The sequence below is a fragment of the Balaenoptera physalus genome (assembly GCF_965194825.1).
Source record: "Balaenoptera physalus genome assembly, chromosome: 17".
NCBI classification, from domain to species: Eukaryota; Metazoa; Chordata; class Mammalia; order Artiodactyla; family Balaenopteridae; genus Balaenoptera; species Balaenoptera physalus.
Genome location: NC_138895.1, coordinates 14,193,858 through 14,218,398, shown reverse-complemented (window position 1 = coordinate 14,218,398; position 24,541 = coordinate 14,193,858). Strand labels below are relative to the sequence as shown.

At 38.4% G+C, this 24,541-nt stretch overlaps 1 protein-coding gene across 11 annotated transcripts in view; it reads right to left on the bottom strand.

Moving 5' to 3' along the window:
- Positions 1-24,541, bottom strand: part of PREX2 (phosphatidylinositol-3,4,5-trisphosphate dependent Rac exchange factor 2) — a 287,172-nt gene that overhangs the window by 3,968 nt on the left and 258,663 nt on the right. For all 11 annotated transcript variants that reach the window (XM_082433590.1, XM_082433586.1, XM_082433581.1 and 8 more), the window contains 2 exons: positions 13,021-13,123; positions 2,513-2,580 (listed from right to left, as the gene is read on the bottom strand). In XM_082433590.1, the coding sequence (XP_082289716.1) occupies positions 2,513-2,580; positions 13,021-13,123 (171 nt within the window). The remainder of the gene's footprint in view (positions 1-2,512; positions 2,581-13,020; positions 13,124-24,541) is intronic.

The window sequence follows — 24,541 nt, the reverse complement described above, 5'->3', positions numbered from 1 at the left end:
ATTTCATTCTTTTTTATGGCTGAGTAATATTCCAATGTGTGTGTGTGTGTGTGTGTGTGTGTGTGTGTGTGTGTGTGTAGGTATACACACACACACACACACACACACATCTTCTTAAGTCAGTTTGTCTGTTGATGGGCATGGGTTGATTCCATGTCTTGCTATTGTAAATAGTGCTGCTATGAACATTGTGGTGCATGTATCTTTTCGAATTAGTGTTTTCGTTTTTTCCAGATACATGCCCAGGAGTGAAATTGCTGGATCATATGGTAGTTCAACTTTAGTTTTTTAAGGAACCTCCCTACTGTTTTTCATAGTGGCTGCACTGTCATGGTTCTTATCACACACACACACTGTATACTAGTTTCATTTTATTCAGTTGTTGCTCTATGACACCTCACTGACTGGTAGAGGGGATTATGTCTTTATCCCTAGCTTTTATCAAAGTGCCTGACATCTACAAACACACAGCAGAAATTCAACATATGTTTGCTGAGTGAATTTTTAAAAAATGAAAGGCAGTGAATGGAGAAAGGAAAACTATAATAGAGATTCGTTGGGGATTTGAGTCAAATACTATGTCAGTCAGAGACAGCAAACTTTATCTCTGTGAAGATGTTTCCAGAAACATTACCTGAGTCTTGCCTTGGAGGGCCGGGCCTTGAGAGACAAATGTGTTCTTCACTTTGCTCTCTTTGGCTCCCAGATGGGAGGGATCCCAGATGCTCTGTGGTACTTAGTACCCTCTCTGCACCCTCACAGAGTGCTTCTCACTCTCTCCCTTTTCTTGTGGTTGTGTTTCACTCATCCCTCTTTAACTGAAAGTTCCTTGAGGGCCGGAACTATTTCTGTCTCATGCTTACATTCTCCATGGGGCACAGCAGAATGCTTTTCATTTCTTAGGTCCTCTATAAATGTTTGTAGAATGAATGAAAGCATAACTAAAATTGAAAAATTACTCTAGATTTCTCTCTCAGGGCTGTTACCCCCTTGTAAAATATGTCAACTTTAGAACTGGCAGGTTTTATTGTGTTTCAAGTGTTTTAAACGTAACCCAATAAAAAACAAAGTGAGCTCATCAGTTTCTTTTCTCATATTGAGCTTACACACTGGTTTATTGATCAGGGTGCTTAAGTCTTATCCCCACTGTTTATTAGTGTTTATAAGCCCCAGCTAAGAAGACCTCGCTGAGCCATTATATTGTTTTCTTATTGGAATTTTAAAGCTTCACTGGGTTTATTATCCAAATACACCATGACTGCTAAGCTGCTGGAGAGATAATGCCTATGTGAAATGATTCTTTAGCAACAGAAAGTCTTAGATTCTAATCTAATCACCTATGAACGATAACATTAACAAGACTTGAGGATTAAAGAGAGTTAGGAGCCAGCACTGAAAATAAATGCGATTAGAATATGAGCACTCCATCTACTTTCAGGGGGAAAATGTTTTCCCTTTTGCAAGTACTTTCACTGCCCACATACTTTTTCAGAATGAAATAGAACTTCATAAATGCTGCAGTCATCATTCTCGCTCTGGTAGTTGCTTTGTAAATAGAAACAAAGAGTGTCTCATCTGTGACAGTGCTTGGAGGAGGCTACTTTTTGTTAAAATGCAAATGTATAAAAACAACCAAATGTAAAAGCAATTATTTAACTTTGCCCTACTTCAAGATAGATGGCTGCCTACCCTAATGTCACCAGGGAAATCAAATCTTTGATGGCTGTTCCCATGGTTATTTATTTTAAAGGTGGATTACAGTCCTTTCTTACGATGATATGTGCGCTGTGAACATTTGGTAGAATGACGAACAAAAAGCTCATTCATTCATTCATTCATGCATTCTTGAAATCAGTTCAAATATTCTATGTAGGCACTATGTAGGCACTATGATGGGTGATAAATAAAATCCAAAAAGAATATTCCCTGCCTCTAAAGAATTCTTATTCAGGTTAGGCAGAGAGACATGGAACAATACACTGCAACACATCAGGGCTATAATGGATCAATACACAGGATGCTAAGGGAACACAGAGAGGAAGAAAACTCAACCAAAGCTTCGAGGAGAAAATGGTACCTAAGTTGGGTTTTGTGCTTATGTAGCAGTTTTTCATACAGACACAGATGGGACAGGTGATCGTGCCAGAGGGAACAGCACATGTGATCATAGAAGTATAAATGGAAATGGCATCTTGGTGGTTTGGCACAGTTGGAATACAAATTTCAGTAGTACTTGTGCGGATTTTTGTTTTTGAATTCATGAAGGAATTTGAAAAATAGAATAATGTTGATAATGTTACCTCTAAGTTTGCTTCACCTAAAATTTCATTTAATCTGAGAGCATTTAAGCCTAATCACATTTTGCCACCAAATGCTTACAAGGCTGATTTCCATGAGTGTATTCAGTAGTACACTGGGCGTATCCTGGGGTCGTTGCATTAGCTGTAAGTGACACTGTCTGGGAAATGGTGGCAAGTCCTCTGGGAAAGAGTAGACATGGGGAGTCACTCACCTCGGAGCAGACTGTGGGGTCCGGTCCCTGACTCCCAAATTCTTTGCTGTGTTCTGAACTCGTGCTCCCTGAAAGAAGTAAGGACAATCACTTTTAGTTCTGCATTGTATTAGTAACCATTTAACATACCATTAACATTTGAGTGTAGAGTATTGATTGCAACAATATATTTATATTTAACATCAAGAGAGACTCGATGAGGAGAAAGAAATCATCATCTGAGCATTTTCAGAATTAATGCTTTTAAGCATCAAAATACACTGATGTGTTGTTTCAAAGGATTGATACTTATTTCAAAAGCCATCTAACTCATTTCAAAGTAAGGTAAAATGACAGCTTCCTGTTCACTATCTCATCTACGTCTTTATTCAATATTTAAGCAATTAACTTTTAAGTCACTGAAAACAGGAAAGGAGCATACTAGAAATACCTGCTCTGTGTCCCCACTTTCCTGGAACGGAAATCACAGTTCTATCATATGCATACAGCCTGTTTTGTCCTTAGCTGAATATTTAGCTATTTTAAACTTCATATTATTTATCAAGAAAATCTTTCCTTAAACAGTTTAAAGCAATTTCTGGACAAGGCATGTGCATGTGGATCTCTGAAATATAAGAATTCTGCCTCAGAGTTTATAGTACAAAGATAACGCGCTTTAGCAATGAAAAAGTCTTTGCAAATCTGTCAAGTTCATGAATATTCATTGTTCAGTTCCTAAGGGGAATGAGTTACTACATAGAAGCAAACACCAGGGTTTGGGGCTGAGTATAAATGGAGGAGAGTGGTTTAAAAAACCCAAAACTCTCTCCCTGCTACTAAATTCTGATGGATGGGAAGGGAAGAAAGAAAAGGAGAAAAGAAAGAAAGAAAAAGAAAAGAGTATATTCTCTCAAGATGGACCAAATAAAGGAAAGCAAATAGGGAAAAGGGGATGTGTATGGCAAAAAAAAAGATGGGAAGAAATTTAGGAATTGCAATTATGAAGTTAAAAAAACCTCTTTATTTTGAACTAATTTTAGACTTAGAGAAAAGTTTACAAGCAGAACAGAGAGGTCACATACTTTACCCACCAGGTAAACTCCCTCTAATTTTAAGCCTTCACTTAATCACAGTATGATGATCAAAACCAGGAAATGCTATTAGCTAAGCTGCATGTCTTATTCACATTTCCCCATTTCCCTCCACTAATGTCCTCCTTTTCTATCCCAGAATCCAATCCAGGATCCCACACTGCATTTTGTCTTTGTATCTTCATGGTCTCCTCCAATCTGGGACAATTCCTCAGGCTTCCTTGGTCTTTCATGACCTTAATACTTGGGATGAGTACTGGTCATTGTTTTGCAGAATGTCTCTCAATTTGGGTTTGCCAGATGTCTCCTTATGATTAGATAGAAGATATGTATTTTGGGCAAGAAAATCACAGAAGTGATGCTGTATCTTCTTAGTGCATCATATCACTGAGGCTGATCATCATTGTATCATATAATGTCCAAACGTCTTGTCACCAGTGACATTAACTCTCATCACTTGGGTAAGGTGGTGTCCACCAGATTTTTCCACTGTAAAGTCACCAGCTTTCTTTTTGTACTTAATAAATCTGTTGCGAGAGAAACTGTGAGACTATGCCCATATCCTGCTTCTCTTCAAACTTGTGCTCACTGATTTTACCCTCTATTGGTGCCTCTTGCCCACATCAATACCACTGTAGTGTTTGTGAACTGGAATGCTTCTGTAAAGAAGAGTTATCCCTTCTCCCCAAACTGTTTATGTATTCAAGTATTTATTTAAATCAGTATAGATTCATGGCTATTTATTTTATCCTATGAGTTATAATCCAACATTTTTATTATTCGTAACATTTTGTTGTTCAAATTGTTCCAGTTCTGGCCACCGGGAGCTCCTTCAGTTTGCTTCTCGTGTCCTGTTCATATAACCACAATCATTTTCGAGTAGCTGTTCATTTTCTGGCACCTCAAGATGCTCCAGGCTCATCTTTCCTGTCTCAGCTGGGAATTAACCTCTTCTCCAAGAATCCCTGGCTCTTTTTTTTTTTTTTTTTAATAGATCTTTATTGGAGTATAATTCCTTCACAGTACGGTGTTGGTTTCTGTTGCACACCAAAGTGAAACAGCTGTATGCATATATATGTCTCCATGTGCCCTCCCTCTTGAGCCTCCCTCCCATCCTCCCTATCCCACCCCTCTAGGTCATCACAAAGCACCCAGCTGATCTCCCTGTGCTATGCTGCTGCTTCCCACTAGCTAACTATTTTACATTTGGTAGTGTATATACATCGATGCTACTCTCACTTTGCCCCAGCTTACCCCTCCCACCTCGTGTCCTCAAGTTCATTCTCTATGTCTACATCTTATTCCTGCCCTGCAACTAGGTTCACCAGTACCATTTTTTTCCTTTAGATTCCATATATATGCGTTAGCATATGTATTTGTTTTTGTCTTTCTGACTTACTTCACTCTGTATGACAGACTCTAGGTCCATCCACCTCACTACAAATAACTCAATTTCATTTCCTTTTATGGCTGAGTAATGTTCCTTTGTATGTATGTGCCACATCTTCTTTATCCATTCATCTGTCGATGGACACTTAGGATGCTTCCATGTCCTGGCTATTGTAAATAGAGCTTCAATGAACATTGTGGTACATGTCTCTTTTTGAATTATGGTTTTCTCAGGGTATATGCCCAGTAGTGGGATTGCTGAGTCATATGGTAGTTCTATTTTTAGTTTTTTAAGGAACCTCCATACCCCATACCCCGAGTGGGCGGGGTAAACGCCCTCCGTTCTCCATAGTGGCTGTATCAATTTACATTCCCACCAACAGTGCAAGAGGGTTCCCTTTTCACCACACCCTTTCCAGCATTTATTGTTTCTAGATTTTTTGATAATGGCCATTCTGACTGGCGTGAGGTGATACCTCATCGTAGTTTTGATTTGCATTTCTCTAATGATTATGATGCTGAGCATCTTTTCATGTGCCTCTTGGCCAACTGTATGTCTTCCTTGGTGAAATGTCTATTTAGGTCTTTTGCCCATTTTTTAATTGGATTGTTCGTTTTTTTGATATTGAGCTCCATGAGCTGCCTGTATATTTTGGAGAAAAGACAGCCTCTTCAATAAGTGGTGCTGGGTAAACTGGACAGCTACATGTAAAAGAATGAAATTAGAACACTACCTAACACCATACAAAAAGTAAACTCCAAATGGATTAAAGACCTAAATGTAAGATCAGATACTATAAAACTCTTAGAGGAAAATGTAGGAAAAACACTCTTTTACATAAACCACAGCAAGATCTTTTTTGACCCACCTCCTAGAGTAACGGAAATAAAAGCAAAAGTAAACAAATGGGACTTATTTAAACTTAAAAGCTTTTACACAGAAAAGGAAACCATAAACAGGACAAAAAGACAACCATCAGAATGGGAGAAAATATATGCAAATGAAACAACAGACAAAGGATTCTTCCAATCCAAGAACATGGTATATTTCTCCATCTGTTTATGTCATCTTTGATTTCTTTCAACAGTGTTTTATAGTTTTCTGAGTACAAGTCTTTTGTCTCCTTAGGTAGGTTTATTCCTAGGTATTCTATTCTTTTTGCTGCAATGGTAAATAGGAGTGTTTCCTTAATTTCTCTTTCTAATTTTTCATTGTTGGTGTATAGGAATGCCAGAGATTTCTGTGCATTAATTTTGTATCCTGCAACCTTACCAAATTCATTGATTAGTTCTAGTAGTTTTCTGGTGGCATCTTTAGGATTTTCTATGTATAGTATCATGTCATCTGCAAACAGTGACAGTTTTACTTCTTCTTTTCCAATTTGTATTCCTTTTATTTCTTTTTCTTCTCTGATTGCCATGGCTAGGACTTCCAAATTTATGTTGAATAAGAGCGGTGAGAGTGGACATCCTTGTCTTCTTCCTGATCTTAGTGGAAATGCTTTCAGTTTTTCACCATTGAGTATGATGCTTGCTGTTGGTTTGTCATATATGGCCTTTATTATGTTAAGGTAGGTTCCCTCTATGCCCATTTTCTGAAGAATTTTTATTATAAATGGGTGTTGAATTTTGTCAAAAGCGTTTTCTGCATCTACTGAGATGATCATATGCTTTTTATTCCTTAATTTGTTAATATGGTGTATCACATTGATTGATTTGTGTATATTGAAGAATCCTTGCATCCCTGGGATAAATCCCACTTGATCATGGTGTATGATCCTTTTAATGTGCTATTGGATTCTGTTTGCAAATATTTTGTTCAGGATTTTTGCAACTGTGTTCATCAGTGATATTGGTCTATAGTTTTCTTTTTTTTGTGATATCTTTTTCTGGTTTTGGTATCAAGGTGATGCCGGCTTCGTAGAATGAATTTGGGAGTGTTTCTCCCTCTGTAATTTTTTGGAAGAGTTTGAGAAGGATTAGTGTTAGCTCTTCCCTAAATGTTTTGAGAGAATTCGCCTGTGAAGCCATCTGGTCCTGGACTTTTGTCTGTTGGAAGATTTTAAATTACAGTTTCAATTTCAGTGCTTGTGATAGGTCTGTTTATATTTTCTAATTCTTCCTGGTTCAGTCTTGGAAAATTGTACCTTTCCAAGAATTTGTCCATTTCTTCGTGCTTGTCCATTTTACTGGCATAGAGTTGTTTGTAGTAGTCTCTTATAATTTGTATTTCTGCGGTGTCAGTTGCGATTTCTCCTTTCTCATTTCTAATTTTATTGATTTGTGTCCTCTCCCTTTTTTTCTTGATGAGTCTGGTTAAGGGTTTATCAATTGTGTTTATCTTCTCAGAGAAACTGCTTTTAGTTTTATTGATCTTTGCTATTGTTTTCTTCGTTTCTATTTCATTTATTTCTGCTCTGATCTTTATGATTTCTTTTCTTCTACAGACTTTGGGTTTTCTTTGTTCTTCTTTCTCTAGTTGTTTTAAGTGTAGGGTTAGATTGTTTGAGATTTTTCTTGTTTCTTAGGCTCAAGAAACAGAAGGGGCCAGGCGTGCCCCCCACCCCTGGTCTCAGAGGGCTGGGGACCTCACCTGGGAGCCTAGCAGGCTCCCTGGGCCCGAGTGGGCGGGGTAAACGCCCTCCGTTCTTCTCCCGCCCCTCCTGGAGGGCACCTCCTGCGTGCCTCTCCTGATCTCCCCGGCCTCAGAGGCACCAATCCTGTCTGGCCTCCACTTCTCCTCCCCCCTTATTCCCCCCATGTCCTACCAGTTCACTTGGGGGTTCCTCCTGTCTCCTTGGGCCTCAGAGTCTCCCACCAATGGCCAGCAGGCGCACTAGTTGTGGGGAGACGCTAACTCGGTGTCTTCCCACACTGCCCGAATCCCTGGCTCTTTTTAATGGAGAATGATATTTAGAACTCAAGATCTGGACACTGGGTATGCCCATTACTACTACTGGTGTGTAACTGCTTCTAGGTCTTCTCAGTGGTCTGCGCTAGTTGATTAGTGTAAACGTACTCAAACATCTATATTTATTTGTACATCTATCCATATCTCTGTGTGTGTATGTGTGTATGTGTCCATGCATTCAAGCTGACACTTCCGGTTCCAATCCAGTACCCCAGGGTTCATTCTAAATTCCAGGCTTCTCCCTTTCCTTATTTGTAACTTCCTTCTCAGACAGTAAGAAACCTGACTCTCAATATTTACAATATACTTACTTATATGTTCAGTCCTACCAAAGACATTAACTAGTTTTAGACTCTCTAAATCATATCCCTGTGAGAAATAGATTTACTAACTGGAGTATGGTATTTTTGTATAATTATTTTTGTCTTTAGTCTCATGATATTCCATTAAATAATTTCTAGAAAGATTTTTGCTTAAAAGGTTTCAAATAAAATTGAAGCTCATCATGCTGAACACATCTGCTGGTATACTCCATTTGGAATTCAGCCATATAATTCTTCTTATAATCAATGTGCCAGCGACTTGCATTTTTATACGTTGTTCATGTTTTCCCTCTACTAAACACCCTCTCTGTCCTTCTCCCTACATGTCTGCATCACATTTACCCTCCAAGGCCCAAATCAATTATTGGTTGGTCATTCACTATATTAGGTATTGTTTTAAGTGCATTCAGTATTCAAAACAACAGTATGAAGCAAGCATTATACCATTATTATCCTTGTCTTAATAATGAGGAAATGAAGCAACAGAGAAGCTAAGAGTCTTGCCTCAAATCACACAGACAGTAAACACTGGAGCTGGGATTCAAGCTGAGGGTGCGTGGCCCTAGAATCTGTGCTCTTGGCTACTATCACATATTTACTTTCTGCATGAAGCCTTTTTCTAGTTCTCCTAGGTAGAACTAATTCATTGACTAAACATCACTTAGCATTTACTCTATACTGGGTATTAATGTAGAAACCAGTGATACCATCATGACATACACTCGGTGTCCCAGCCATTCAGGGGCTCACGGTCCACTCGTTTACTTGTTCCCTGTTTTACATCCTCATGCACTGAGGTTGTGCACCCCGGAGAGCACTTGCCTGTGGGTGCACCATGATGATTTGCCCACACATGTCCACCATGAGGCTAGGCAAGAAGCTCATCGTCCCTGATCTTTGTTCTTAGTGCTCAGTATAAAGCCCTGATACTGGAGGTCAGGAGACAGAATTCTTCAGAATCCAAATTTTTATTAAAAAGGTCAGAAAAGAATTTGGGGTAGACTTCTACCAAAAAATACTTGGAACACATAATTTAGAGGATAGGAGACTTTAAGCTTATAATGTAACTTAAAGCTTCTACCTCAAACCATTTCTTTTTTTTGGCCACACTGCGTGGCATGCAGGATCTTAGCTCCCCATCCAGGGATCGAACCCGTGCCTCCTGCATTGGGAGCACGGAGTTTTAACCACTGGACTGCCAGGGAAGTCCTCAAACCATTTATTAATCATATCAGTTGGTTATGTAAAAGTGGTTCCTAGGATTATTATAATCATTACCCACAAATTGCACGGGGCATAGTACCTTTCCCTTCTTTTATCTTTTCTTCTAACTCAACCAGATAGTTAAAACAACTCTATTAAAACTACATACATGAAATCTGTTCTTGAAAACTATAGAGTTGGCCACCCTATTTGTGGGTTTTGCATCTGCAGATTCAATCAACTGTGTCATTGATCCACAGTTGGTTGAATCCGTGGATGTGAATCCACGGATTCAAAACCTGTGGATAAGGGGGGCCAACTGCATTCATTGTGCTCCTCCACCACTTTATGTAAAGGACTTAAGCACCCAAGGACTTGTTATCTGTGGGGGCTCCTGGAACCAAACCGTGGCAGATACGGAGGGAGGTCTACACTGCAATTAGAAATAAGAACAGTAAATCATGCTGAAAAGCTCCTTGTTCTTCAAAAAGAAACTAAAGATCTTAGAAAATATTATTCATTAACCAGGTAAACATTCTAACCATTCTGTCTCTGGAAAGCTGAATCTAAATGATTAAAAGACAGAAGGGTCAGAAAAGTTAGATTTTTGATTCACACTTGTGTTCGAACTACTCAGATCCCACATGGGTAAGAGTTGGCTTGTAGATTGGATCCCAGACATTAATCCCACGGTCTGTAACTGCTGAATACTGGAAAGAGGATCAGCCACAGAAGGAATATTGCAAAAATCTCCTCTGGGCACCAGTCCACCCCAATTTCTATGAAGAGAGGACCTGAGGCTCCATGATCTTTCACAAAGAAGGCAGAAATCAGGTCTTTGTCTGAGAACCACTTGAGGGTGTCATAACTTGGAGCAGAGAAACAAGCAACATAGGAAGGAAGCTACCCATCCTAAATGGATTTATTAACAAAAAAGAGGAGGAGGGAGTGATAAACACTGAAAAATACTGCAGTTTAGAAATCAACTTACAAACTTCGTAAGTTTTCAGTCTTTTAAAATTATACTTTATAAATATATAAGATATATTAATAACTAATAATTAACTAATCATTTATTATTAGTTAATTAATATACAAATAAATTTTAAAGAGGCTTGAACCAGTTAAATAAGTCATTAAGGCCTAGGTAATATTGTTTTTACTTTTCCCATCTTTATTTTATCTATCTCAGTTTTCAGTTGTTAAGAAGTTAAAGGTTTTGATTATTCAAATCCACGTAGTAAGAATGTATATGTAGCCAACTCATAATGACCTCTTTACTGGATTATTCTTAAAAAGATCAATTATTGGGGCTTCCCTGGTGGCACAGTGGTTAAGAATCCGCCTCCCAATGCAGGGGGCATGGGTTTGAGTCCCGGTCCAGGAAGATCTCACATGCTGCAAAGCAACTAAGCCCATGCGCTGCAACTACTGAGCCCGTGTGCCACAACTACTGAAGCCCATGCGCATAGAGCCCGTGCTCTGCAACAAGAGAGGCTGCCACAATGAGAAGCCCACGTACTGCAACGAAGAGTAGCCCCTGCTCAACGCAACTAAAGAAAGCCGTGCACAGCAACGAAGACCCAACACAGCCAAAAATAAATAAATAAATAAATAAATAAATAAATAACTTTATTAAAAAAGAAAAAAAAAAGATCAATTATCAGTCTCTTAGTCTTGCCGTAAACCTCATTTTGAGAGGGCTCCTCCAAGTCTTACTGCAAACTCACTCTAACAGCAACAGAGTGAAACAGAAAGCTTAATCTCTTGCTGTATGTTTTAGCACCCAAATCCCAACCCTGATATGGATAATCACAGGTTTACTTTGATCTACTTTTTAAAACCAAATTTGAATATCTACCAAAAAAATCCTTCCCAAACCTGCTGGCATTTGCATCTGTATTTGCCCTTCTCCAGCTGAACCACACTGCGTCATGTGCTTCTCACGGATCTGACCTTTACTTAGCAAATCCCTCTTGGACCTTGTGAGATCTTGGTTTTCAATATTCAGCTCTGCAGTTCTCAACCCGCAGCACCAACATACATGTGCTTGCTCTACTTCATCTCTGCAGACCCCAGGCTGGGCGCTGGCCTCACTCAGGACTGTTTCCATGGATTTTTCCTTTTGACTTGGTTGACATTCTGTAGTGTAATCTTGGGAGCAAATCCATAGGGATTTATATGTTTGCCTGAGAGTCATACATGAAGTCTTTAGTAAATAAAGCAGACATAATTACAAAAGCGTATCTTAAAAATTAAGTCACTCACTATCACTGGATAATTCAAACCCAATCAGCAAGTAAAGAGATTTGTTAAATCAATTTTCTGAGGTAGCCCTAATAAAAGGTGACAGAATAAAATATAAAATTGATGTTTTTTAACTCTTTTGTCTCTCTATTGACTTGTGGTTTTTCTACTAGATTAAGCACATTTTCCTAATAATTGGTACATTGGAGGTTAGTGCATTTTTGTTAGCTATTTAAAGACTCTTAAGGGTTCAAAACCAAACTACCACACTTAAAATACTACTGAGCTATTGTACAGGAAGTTCAGGGAATTCCCTGGCGGTCCAGTGGTCAGGAGTCCGAGCTTTCATTGCTGAGGGCACGGGTTCAATCCCCAGTCAGGGAACTAAGATCCCGCAAACCGTGGGGCACAGCCAAAAAAAAGAAAGTTCATTCACTTTGTAAGAGTGTATTCTCACCTATAAGTACTTCAGTGACCTCAAGACAGTCCAAAGGCAGCTCTTCACCTTCTGCAGGAAAATCTGAGGTACGTGCTTTATCTTCAGAATAAGGCACAAACTTCTTATCACTGTGTGGAAGTCCCTTTGAGATCTCCAGAAGCAAGCAGGGCCCTCAACTCTGTCCTCTTCCTCCTTGCCCCTCCCCTTTCCCCAGTCTATTCCCCAGCCTTCCTAAATCACCTGCCTTTCCCAGAAAATGTCACATGTCCTTCTTTTTTTAATTAATTAATTAATATATTTATTTATTTTTGGCTGCGTTGGGTCTTCGTTGCTGCACGCGGGTTTTCTCTAGTTGAGGCGAGCGGGGGCTACTCTTCGTTGCGGTGCGCGGGTTTCTCATTGCAGTGGCTTCTCTTGTTGCAGAGCATGGGCTCTAGAGCACAGGCTCAGTAGTTGTGTCTCAGGGGCTCTAGAGCGCAGGCTCAGTAGTTGTGGCGCACGGGCTTAGTTGCTCCGCAGCATGTGGCATCTTCCCGGACCAGGGCTGGAACCCGTGTCCCCTGCATTGGCAGGAGGATTCTTAACCACTGCGCCACCAGGGAAGCCCACACGTCCTTCTGTCTTGTAGTTTACACTGCCCCACATCCACTCCTGTCCATTTGCCTGGCCACCTCCCCTTCTTCCGTCAGGTTACCTCTTAGACTTCCCTTTTCTCAGGTTGTCTAAGCTTCTTGGAGAACCCTCAGAGAGATGCCTGCGCGGTCTTCTTCCCCGGGAATCAGTGTTTCTTGTTCACCGCTCACTTTCTGAGCCTGGAAAAGTGCCTGCCACATCCAGGTACCTGTCAGACACCTGATAAATGAACCAAGGAACCTTCAAATCCAGGGTGTGAGAAACAACTTCCTAAAATGTGTTGTGAGACTCACCTGCTTCCGCATCACATCTGTAGCCTGCATGATGTAGCAAGGAGGCAGTCCGTGGCTTCTGGCCAGAATGATGGCCTGCTCCAGGGTCACGCTCAGGGTGCACCTGCGGGCAAAGGCAAGGGCAAGTCAGACTCCACCGGTCCCCATTAAGCTCTTCGAGACAGCTGGGGCTGCTAATGAAGGGTGGAACAGTATGCCTCCTGGGAGAAGTACTCATTTTTCCCTGGGTATCTCCCATGTACTCATGAGGTACCCATGTTAATAAACTTCTGTCGTTTTTCTCTTGGTAATCTGTCTTTTGTTACAGGGGTCTCAACTAAGAAGTCAGAAGAGTAGAGGAAAAATTATTTTTCCTCTCCCACATGAATTTCAAAATCAAATAGCACCAGCCAAGTTCAAAACAACTAGACAATAGACCACTGATTTTTCTACACAGAACACCTGTTTAAAAATAGATTATAGAAATACACTGCTGGGGTCCTAAATTAAGTATTTCAATTGAAAACAAACCCATAATGAACTCTGTTGAGAGAGTTTATACACAGAAAATTAAGTAAGCAGAATTATAATAAATTTTATTATCAGATATGAATCTTTACTGGTATTTCATGTAATTTAAAAGAAATGACTTACTAATGTCTTTCATTCATGTTTACATATTCATAGTTAATAGAATTATACTGATTTATACCCAGTATCTTAGAAAAAAGTGAAATTAATATTCACTAAGGTCAGAATTTTTTTTAAAAAGTGTGTTTTTCTTGGACCCAATCCAAAAGACTAACATTTTGAAAAGGAACTTTTAATGAGTTATTCAGCAATGTGGTGTCCAGAGCAGACCCGAGAAAATTCAGAATTCAGCACCCAAATTCAGTGATTGGTGAGCCTTGGTCCTCTTCCTTCCCTTTAGGGCATTTCTTTTACTTTCCTCCACATTTTTCTCTATAGCAACTCTTAGGGAGCTAAGAACCCTCTACATTTGATAATATTTTCAGGTGCTGGTCTCTGAATTGTTTTTTTAGGGGTACTTTCTGCATACATTCCACAGAAATGTTCGTTACTTTTAGTTGTTTTTCCTAACATCTATATTAGTGGATTTTGTTTCACTTCATTTTTCAATTTATTAGTATTTTGATTGCTTTTTCTCCACTTTTGCAGTTACCTCTCTGTGGTTTGGTATTTTACAAATGTATTTTTCTAGATCTGTTTAGTTTTTCCCTACAAATGAAAGTTCTACAGTGCAATTATATATGAGGAATATCAAACTCATTTATCCCTGGTTGTGAGGCTGTACCACAGAAGCCCAGTACACCTGGTAGATTCAGATACAGATGACTTACAGAAAAGAGGAGAAACGGATTTAAAACATTACTGCTGTAATTTTAGAAGGAACCTGACAAAATGCAACTTGATTATTACAATAATTGCATTCTAAGGAGAAACACGATCAGTTCCATTGGCTGTTAAGTGACGTGAAAAGCGGCTTCCTCGTTAACATTAACAGAGAACTCTTTAGAAAGCATTAAGAACACATATTCACATGGGCTAAAGTTTTATAATTAACTTCTAGCAGTATATGATATTTATAAATATTTAATGTACGAGTCTAACAATAATATAAAATTGTATATTACATGTACCTGCATGTATATGCCGATGCAAGCCAAGAACTATAATTGACAGTTCATGTTCAAAAAAAATCAAATTTTTACAAAGCATTTAATTGTCAGCTAACTCAACACACCATAACCTTTTTCTCCTCCTTAAGGTCTCCTCTACTCCAATTTTAAGTCCTTACTGATCCTAACATTTTAATCAGTACTGCTCATTACACCAGCTGAATGAAGCTAAGAAAAAAATCTTTATCTTTTTCTAATCATACTGAAATATGTCTCTGCTTCCTGATAAAGCCTGACTTGCCCTCATCAACTTACAACAAACACTTACTCATTGTGAAGGACCTTTAACAGGAAGCCTGTAATTTTTATCCATTTTCTTAACCTTTTTAAACTGATTTATTTCTCTCTACTTCAAGCTGTAGTAAACAGCAGTACAGCAGCAAATTATCTGCCAGAGACTTTAAAAGATTTTACTGTAATCTCCTGATCAATCAACGTGGCCCGTAACATGCTCTCGGACAGGGTACCTCAAAGTGTCACACCTTTAGAACCAATCACATGTACATCATCTAATAGAAAAATCTAGCTTAAAATGGATACATAAGTTTTATTTCACCAGCATATCAAGAGAAGATGGCTTCATCTATACTTGCCTTTTTGTACTAACCACTGTGTATATTCCAATTAGGTCCCACCATTAATTTGAAATTTTTAAAAAGTGAAAAAATTTAAAAGAGACAGCCAGGTCAACGAGGGAAATATTGCCTATTCGATTCACAGTTGATTTATCCAATGGAGGCCTAGTTTTTTCATCGCAGCATCACAGAGTTCCATTCTCCTAAATTAAGCATGTGGAAGAGTGCCAGCGCAAAGCCCACAACTCTGCTTCCAATATACCATTATTCGCCTCACAGCTTTTTATCTTCTCTCAACTATCTCAATCTGAATGTCAAATGGAAAAATTCAGCATTTGCAAGAAGCATTTTGATTCTGGCATTCTCTGAAAGACTCCAGATCCAGAGAGTGGCACCTGGTTTTTTGATGGTGCATAAATATACACTGAGAATCAGGCTTTACAAGAGATCACTTGATTTTACAGGTACTTCTCTGATTACCAGTGAGACTGTTCTGCTAATTCTGGGCAAGAGAATGAAGGAAACAGACCAAAGGCCAGGAATCCTAAGCAAATCCCATTCCATATGAGATTTCTTATCTGACCTGCGAATTTCCTTTCTAGAACTATCTCTGTTCTCACATTAGGCAGTTAAATTAAAATTTAAATAAATCTACATTTTTACTCCATCCTGGAAAATATGGGCTCTCAATTGTTCAGCTCCTTCTAGCTGCAATATCATTTTAAAAATTTAGACAATTCTTTCTCTCAGAGTCACAAAAATCAAAAAAAAAAAAAAAGGTCACAGTGTAGAATTTGTCCTTCATAAAAAGGCAAATATAACATATACACCGAGGGAAGTTGTTCCATGATTTTAGTAATAAGACACCCTAAGTAACAGCTCTGCTTAGGGTATACTCCTGAGAACGTGTACTTGACAGGGCTGCAAAATTATGCAGAAATTGTGCATTTCCTCATAGAAAGAAAAATGGAAAGGGTCAGTACACCTGTGCTTATAATGAATAAATCTTCTTGACATATTTCGTATTAAAAATAGATTCCACATCACTCAGGGATTTAGCATAGTTTTAATATGATAAATGTAACCTGTAGCCAATGGGTCCAATTTCATTTGAAAAGCACTTTGATTTAGCAATGCTATGGAAGAGTCACAAAGAGGTAACTTTCTATTCATCCACTCATTCAACAAATATTTTTGAGTGTCTACTTTGTAACTACAAGTACCATTAAGTGCTGGCAGAAGTAGATTTACTTTCAAGCTAAAATCGCTGAGTTTCAGAGTCCCTTTTTCATAGGATCCCTAGCAACCTGTTCACATAGTCATATGCTTTTACAAATTTGCAAAAGCCACTTGTTTTGATGGCAAATGGTTATGACTGCTGTCTTTTTATGTCCCAACTTTCCTCTGTCATGTTCTGCAATGTTCAAATGGCCATAGTTCTTTCTGGAACTGAGCTAAAGGAAGTAGAATTAGGGATGCATTTAGGCTAGGTTTACTGGGACCTATGGATATGATTCACAGTCACTTATAGTTAGGTTATTACAATATCCTAGTGTAGGAATGGACTCCAGAGTATTCCTACTGAGCATTGTACAGACTCACCCAAGGTTGAAAAGGATGTGCAGGGCCCAAGGCTGTAATGCAATGTGTTCATATCCTGATGCACCCAGGACTGTGTGTGGTGCAGGAGAAACAAGGTTGGAATGTATAGAGCCAGAAGCTACTCTGTGGAATATTCTTCCATACATTATGGTTCTCATGCTAAAGAACCTTATGGAGGTTTTCATATTTGACAACAATTTTTAAATTTAGAATAATGTTGATGTTGAAATGTGTTGTCACTTCTTCCATGAGATTATGATGTTATTAGATTATGATAATTACATGAAGTTCATGACAAACTTTTCACCAACATCTCCTTTATAAATTGGGGTTTGGTTGAAATAGAGTTCACATGACTATCATTTGGCACTTGCTAATATGATTCTCTGTGATTTTTATTTCATATGTTTGTCCCAACGGATCCTAGAACATCCGTTACCAACTTTATTTTGTATCGAACTGTAGAGTTTAGGGTCAGGAAAAGCATGTGAAATGGTCTCCTGTTTGCCAGTCCTATTTCTCGACGCCAGGGGGCTGCAATGAGCAATAGGCAACGCCCCCTCCCTCCCTCCCTCCCTCAACTCAGTCTCACTGGAGAGACAAAGCTTAGTTTTCCTAAATTGGCTTAAATGCAACATATTGTATTTCAACCATTTATTAACTCATATCTATTATACTACATTCAGTTCACTTTTAAGACTTCAATTCTTATTTGAAGCAGGTTATGTGTTAATCTTTTTATAAAAACATGTTAATCTTTTCCTTTAAGATGACTCATCACATTTCTATAATAAATTAGATAAAAGATTCTCCAAAACCGAGGACCTTCTACATATTTGGTCATTTACCATGATCGCAGGCAAAAACACCAGTTTTACTTTCATTACAATTTAAAACCTCCAGAGCTCTAAAGCCTCATTTAATGTTGATTCGAACCGTACTGAACAAGGAAGCCAATCTCCCAAGGGTTGAAGTGCATCAGATTGAACCCTTGGGGAGGTGCATCATCCCTTCTGGGCCACCAGGGTGATGCAGTAACTCACAGTGAAACTGACATGGCAAACCAGAACAACGGTATGTTTATGGCTTTGAGCTGTGGATTTCTTTGCTGACTTTCAGCAAGTTCACTGTCAGGAACTCTGATGTTTTGCCTGGCAGCTAACCATATTGTTCTCTCTTGGGTGGTCCCAAACTCTGTTATTACTAGTGGAGAAGGGGCATTCAGATTCTAATTATAAACTGACACCTTAAATGAAACACATGAAAAACTAGTGTAATGACGATCTCTGAATTTGTAGCCACAATAATTTGCCTTAAATTCACATTAGGTAGATGTTGAAGTGAAAAACAAAAAAATCTTAAAAGGTAATTAAAGAGAGAAAAATCCAATCTTTCGCAAGGGATACTTTGCTTTTATTTCTCCATATTTTAAAAATTGAGAATGAGACTGAATATCACTTTGAAAATTTCTATTGTATCCCTCAATAATGTTACATACTCAATTATGACTAAAAACTGTGCCCCAAAACAAACCCCACTGGAGTCACTGAATTTAGGGATACATGTTTCAACTTAAAAAGTTACTTGAGCAGTGATTTTTTCACTCTTTTGTGCCATAATAATAGAATTGAGGCACTTGGATAAGTTATGTTCATTTTTTTGTGTGTGCTAGCGCAGTATAATTAGCAGGATAATTTCCTGTTAGAAAAATATGATAAATGGAAGACACACACCCACAGTTGAAAGGCATGTGTTGGAGTTTCTGAGTTTAAAGGACCATATGCCAAACAATGGTTTTGATCTGCTCTGGAAAAGGCAACATTAGACATGTCCCCTAACAATCTATATAAACTGGCTAAATATTTCAATATTTACTTCAATATTTCATTTGGAATTATTTGCATTCATATAAAGGTTAATTTGATTTTGTGCTAGATGAATATAAAGTGAAATAAATATTTAACCATTCTGAAATCAGTGAGTTTTGCCCCAATGTAGAATTCCACCCAATGATCAGGGTCTTGATTTTGTTTTTTAGCTCCGGATTTCCATGTGTATTGCCTCATTTTCACCATCCTTTCTAACTGTGATACTGCCTTTAGTCACAAAAATAAGAGGGAAAAAATTCCCTTAGGGAAAATGCATGGCTCAGAATCTGTGTATAAAGACAGCCTGAAGCCCCTATGCTTTGATGACATTCTTCCCATGAATTATTTGTCTTTATATAGTTATAGCTGTTTATATTTAGAATCTTACAGATTTAGATCTTAAAACGTAAAATCATTTTCCCGTATCCTATGAAAGTCTTTTTTGCTCATTTAATTAAAAGCCAGGGCCATTATCCTTGTTCAAGTGACTGTCACTAATAAGTTATTAGGAATCTAATCAGCCGTGGTTCTCCAGGATACTTTATTAAGCTGAAGTTACCTGGGCAGCATTCAAATTTTGGAGAGGATAATAATGACTATTTCAATCCCAAGAGAACGAAGTAGGTGAAATAAGCTGGAACATCAGCAGATACTGCTGCTATTTGCCCACAGTTCTTTCATACCCAGCAGCTTTTGATGACAGATGGAAGATTCTGTGATCACCTGGTCTTATGCACTCTGCAGCATCATCTGAACTTCTGTCCTACAGAGCCTAAGGCAAACTAGTTTCAACAGTCTTTGAACTAAAGACACATTTTCTCCCTGTTGGAAAAAATGTAAATGATTCTGCTCAGTTTCCAAATATTTTTACTTCTTCCTTGTGCTTTTCTCATAATCCCATTTAATCAGACAGTAAAAACAAAAAACAAGCAGTTGTAGGAAATATCTGAGTTAGAGATTCCCCACTAACATTTTTTAAATTTAATCTAAATGTTAAACTTCTTGAAATGTGCTATCAAGTTACTATAACTTAAAGTGTCTGATGAGTTAGTTCTTAGAAACATTGTTTAAAAGACACTGTGTAGTAATGGGTATAGTAAGTATGGTGCAATCCCAGATCCTCATATTTACTGATTTTTAAATATAAGTGCCAGCATTCAAAGAAATAAGAAAGTTGTTAGAAGAAATAAGATGCAGAAATTATCTAATTCCTTAAAAGTGTATTGTGCGATATTTTTAGTGTCTTCAACCTTCCCATTTTTGCAAAGCCTTCCCAAAGGAAGAAGATGTGGTCGAGATTAAAATTATTGCTTTCCTAAAGTCTTTGTCTAGTCTTTTATGATGACCCCCTGTTTCACTTCCAGACTGAGATATAAGCTTCCAAGCTGTTCAAACCAAACTCATCAATTACAAGAGATTAATGTATGTGTGGCAGGTCCACGTGCTAATATACCTACTCTAGTACCTTTCACACTTATTAATTTCATATTTCTTCCTATCCCTCAAACCTCTCCTCTCTGGCTGCACTGCTAATATCATCTCTTGCCTAGATTGGTGCAACCTCGCTCAGACTCTTCTTGTCTTGCCTCTTCCCACTATTCATCAAAGGCGATCTTTTAAAAATGCAGACGAAAATGCAAGCATTTCAATGGCTTTCCATTTCGTAACTTGAAATACAAAGTCTTCACAATATGGTCTCTGATTTTCCTTACTTCTACTCCATGCTTCAACTACACTGTTCACAGTTCTCTGAAGTCACCTCCTCTCACAGTTCTCATATGCTGCTCTCTTCCTGATATGATCTCAGATGCCCTGGTTTGGGTCACATATCATGCCTCTGGTCATGCTATATTATACCTGTCTGAAAGGTGTAGGGATGAAGAATATGGGCATTAGAGGCAAACTTCCTAAGCTGGATCTTAAATTTGCTAATAAACTCTGTGACTCTGGGCAAGTAACTTAAGCTACGAAACTCTTGTTTCCTCATCTGTAAATTGAGTTTAATGATAGTACGCACCTCAGAGTGTTGTTTTCAGGATTACAGGAAATAATTCATATCTTGTACTTAGCACAGGACATAGCATGTAGGACATTCTCAACAAATGTTAGCAATTTTCATTAATATTACTACACCACCACCAATAGGCCAGACTAGTGTCTGTATTGATTGTAACCTTCCTAGACCCTAGCATACTTCCCAGGATTAAGTAAGCATTCAATATACAGTTATCGAAAAGAAATGACATGAATTCCTAATTCATGCCAACAGTATTATACGTAACTCCTAAAAGATACAATTCATTTCTTTATACTCTACATTTGCCATCTATTTGTTCAAGAAGTGTTCACTTATTAAATAAATTTGGTAAAGTAATAAATGAACTGTAGAGACAATAAATTTTAGTAAAAAAACAATCACAGATTCCCCTACAACTTCTAAATGGTATACAGCTTTTCTTTCATGAACAATGACTTGCATTTCCCTTTCTCAGGATTTAATCGCTGCTCATACCATGGCTTCTGATGAACAACTCTGGATGAGTTTTGTTAATGCTTGGAAATTATGTATTATAATATATTGACTCATTATTCTTACATTAATTCTATTAACACGTATTCGCTCATCAAAATGGTCTATGTATCATTTACCTATTTTCCAGGTTCAGAAGAATACATTTGGAACCCTTGCAGAATCCGTTCTTTAACACTGTCAAAATGACATGTTATATATGCTTCCCCTCTCCTGTAGTTTCAAAAACATGTGTTCATTTCTTTGAGTCACTTCATTAAGAAACCCAATCCTTTGGCTCTCTTTCTCCTATTGTCCACATTAAAGAAAACTGGTGCCACACAGTATGGCTGGCTGGCTTCCCAATGTGGTCCCCTTGTCAAGACCTCAGAATTGCTGGGAGAGCAAGGACCTCTTACTACCCTAGTTTGGGGTAGCACAGTGCTTGCCCCATAGCAGTGCTCCATAAATAACTCCTCTGTCCTTCAATGAATGAATGCACAAATGCCAGCACCTGATTCTTTCCAAGTCCTAAATATTTGTTGTTATTCTAACACATACTCTTGGTTTTTGACACGAGGGAAGAAGACCTTCTATCCTTGAATTCAAGGGGATCCCGTTCTGCTGTTCTTGAACAACTTTCTACAAGCTATCAATGAAGGATTCTAAAAATAAGCTCTAACAGGGTCCCGTGCTTTGTGTATTCTACTTCTTATAGGTCAGAGGAGTGAATTCATATTTTTCATACTCTTCTCACATCCTATTGTGACTCGTCACTGTGATTTCTCCAGCTTTACTGAGGTATAATTGACATATAACGTTGTGTTGGTTAAAGTTGTGTATGTTGACTTGATACACTTACATGGTGCAAGACGATTACCACTATAGTTAGCTAACACCTCCATCACATAATTACCACTTCTTTTTTGTGGTTGAGAACATTTAAGATCTACTCTCTTAGCAACCACTGTGATTTTGTTTTACATACAACGTTTCCCTATTTTAGTAGGTATGATCTAGTCATTTTAAACAGATGCATTTCATATTTCTACCTCTGCAATGAGAAGATGGATTCACCATCAGAAACACAGATGAAGATAGAAACAACTGAGTGTACACTATTGCCAGGTCCTGCAGTAGATGTCTTCACATATATTACTCACTTAATCCTCATGCCACCTCTTGCAAAAAGAAATTATTATTCCCATTCCACCAATAAATCTCTGAGAGACCATGACGGAATCATGGTCACACAGTAAGTAACAGGATTCAAAACCAGTTTTCTAATTCAAAATCCAGGGCTCTTTCCATTATACCAAAATCGCATCACATAGATCACTGCTTTTAGAGAATCCCAACTCCCCACATCCATAATTTAACAGTCCCAATCTTGGTCTCAGCACTGCACGCTAAATGCACTGTTTTGGTAGAGACTAATGCAGCCAGACCAAACCACTTCACTACGAATGTAGACCTCATCGTACTGAAATGTGTTCATGATTAAAAAGAAACTAGATTTGAAACCTGCTGAACAATTATATCGATTGTAAAGCAATCACGTAGTAAAAATAAACTGAAGGAAGACTGCGTTCCTTCTCTACTACAGATGTGCATTTTTCTATATCAAATGCACTGTGCTGGGTAAGGCGTGTTCATTCTTGCAGTGATCTCATTTATTCTGGTTTCTAATTACCTAACCACTGAGCACAGGGTACCACTGTGAAAAGTATATTGACAACTAGAAGGAAGCACCCGCTTGAAGAAACTAATTGTTTACTGTTGCAGGGTTTTATTTTCCCTGCTTCCTTTTATTACCTCACACCGAGGAAGAACTATACATCTGAGGGCTAAGGCAGTCCGTTAAATAGGAATCAATGCCAAAGTGGCTGCTATGGCTCAACACAGGCAGAGGGTCTGCACAATTAATATAGGAAGGACCTCTGCTGACCTATTGATCCTGCCCAACTTGGTCACCCTGAGCAATGCGTTTGTGATAAATGAAAAGCTTGAGAAAATCGCCACCAGTCAGCAGGGATTTCAAAAACCCAACACCTCTGTCCTTGTTCCCCTATAACAGAGAAGGCACTTTTCTCAATGAAACACGGAAATACTCTTACTCTTGTGAAAAAAGGGTCAACAGTTATTTGTTTTCAAAAATACAGAATTCACTTATAGACACATATGCATGGATAATAAAATATTAAATATTTACATTCTCCCTTTAGGAGAATTTGAATGGCGGTCTAACAATAGGTGCAATCCAAAAGCCAGTGATCATTCAGGCAAGTTTCCAGTACATTTTATAGACATAACTTCCGGGTGTCTATTGATAATTTCAACATTGTTATTTGATTCCTGTCAAAGAGACAGTACTGATGAAATCTTCCCATGACTGTACTAACTCCTATGTCTCATAGTCTGGAGCTGAAAGACAAGGGGTTAATGAGTATTTGAAAAAAAAAGCAAAGAGATGGCAAGCAGAGACGGGCACCATGGAAAACAACTGAACAGAACAGAAAAGCGATGGGCAACAGCTGGAGAGAGATCCTGGCAGCAGAAGCAGAGCCAAATTGAATATGCAGTTCACTCCATATATCTTAAGGCAAAAAATCAATCACATCTAAGGGGCACATTTTCAGCATTGCACAGGGAATTAACCATGAAATTCCCATTAAAGATAACACGACTTTCTACTGCAACTTTCAACACATTCTCAGAAAGTTCTCAGTGTCTAGCTTTAAACCTAGGCTTCAAAAACATTCCACATCCCTCATTCCCTTCTCTTCAGGCACATTAGGGTGTGTTTTTCTTTGACACGTTTCATTGCTGAGGTGAGCACAGAGGTAACTGCAGACCTTTGGGGATGGGTAATTGAGCACTTAGGGGCTAGAGGAGGTATTTGCTTGGCTGAAAATGTGTATGAATATGAAACATCTGTGTATAAGGTAGGACTTTACCACTGTCACCAGGTTTGAATCTGCTTCTCTGCATTTTAAATTCTTCAGCCTGGACTCTTTCACCAATTGATTTTATTTCTGCTTCATGTTTTTGGAATTTAACTGAATAGGTCGGGTACCTATCGAAGTTCCTCAACACTCCCTCTCTAGTTCATCTTTTCTCTTGACTGTCTGACTTTTGTCCTTACTCCTTGTAGGTTCTTTGATGACACCAATACTTAAGGGGTGTCCAGTATGCGATTTTCATCTGTTTCCCCCATCCTTTGACATTGTACCATAATTGTTTTCTCTTTGACCTGTTTATCCAAGATACTAAATAGATTTGTTTGAA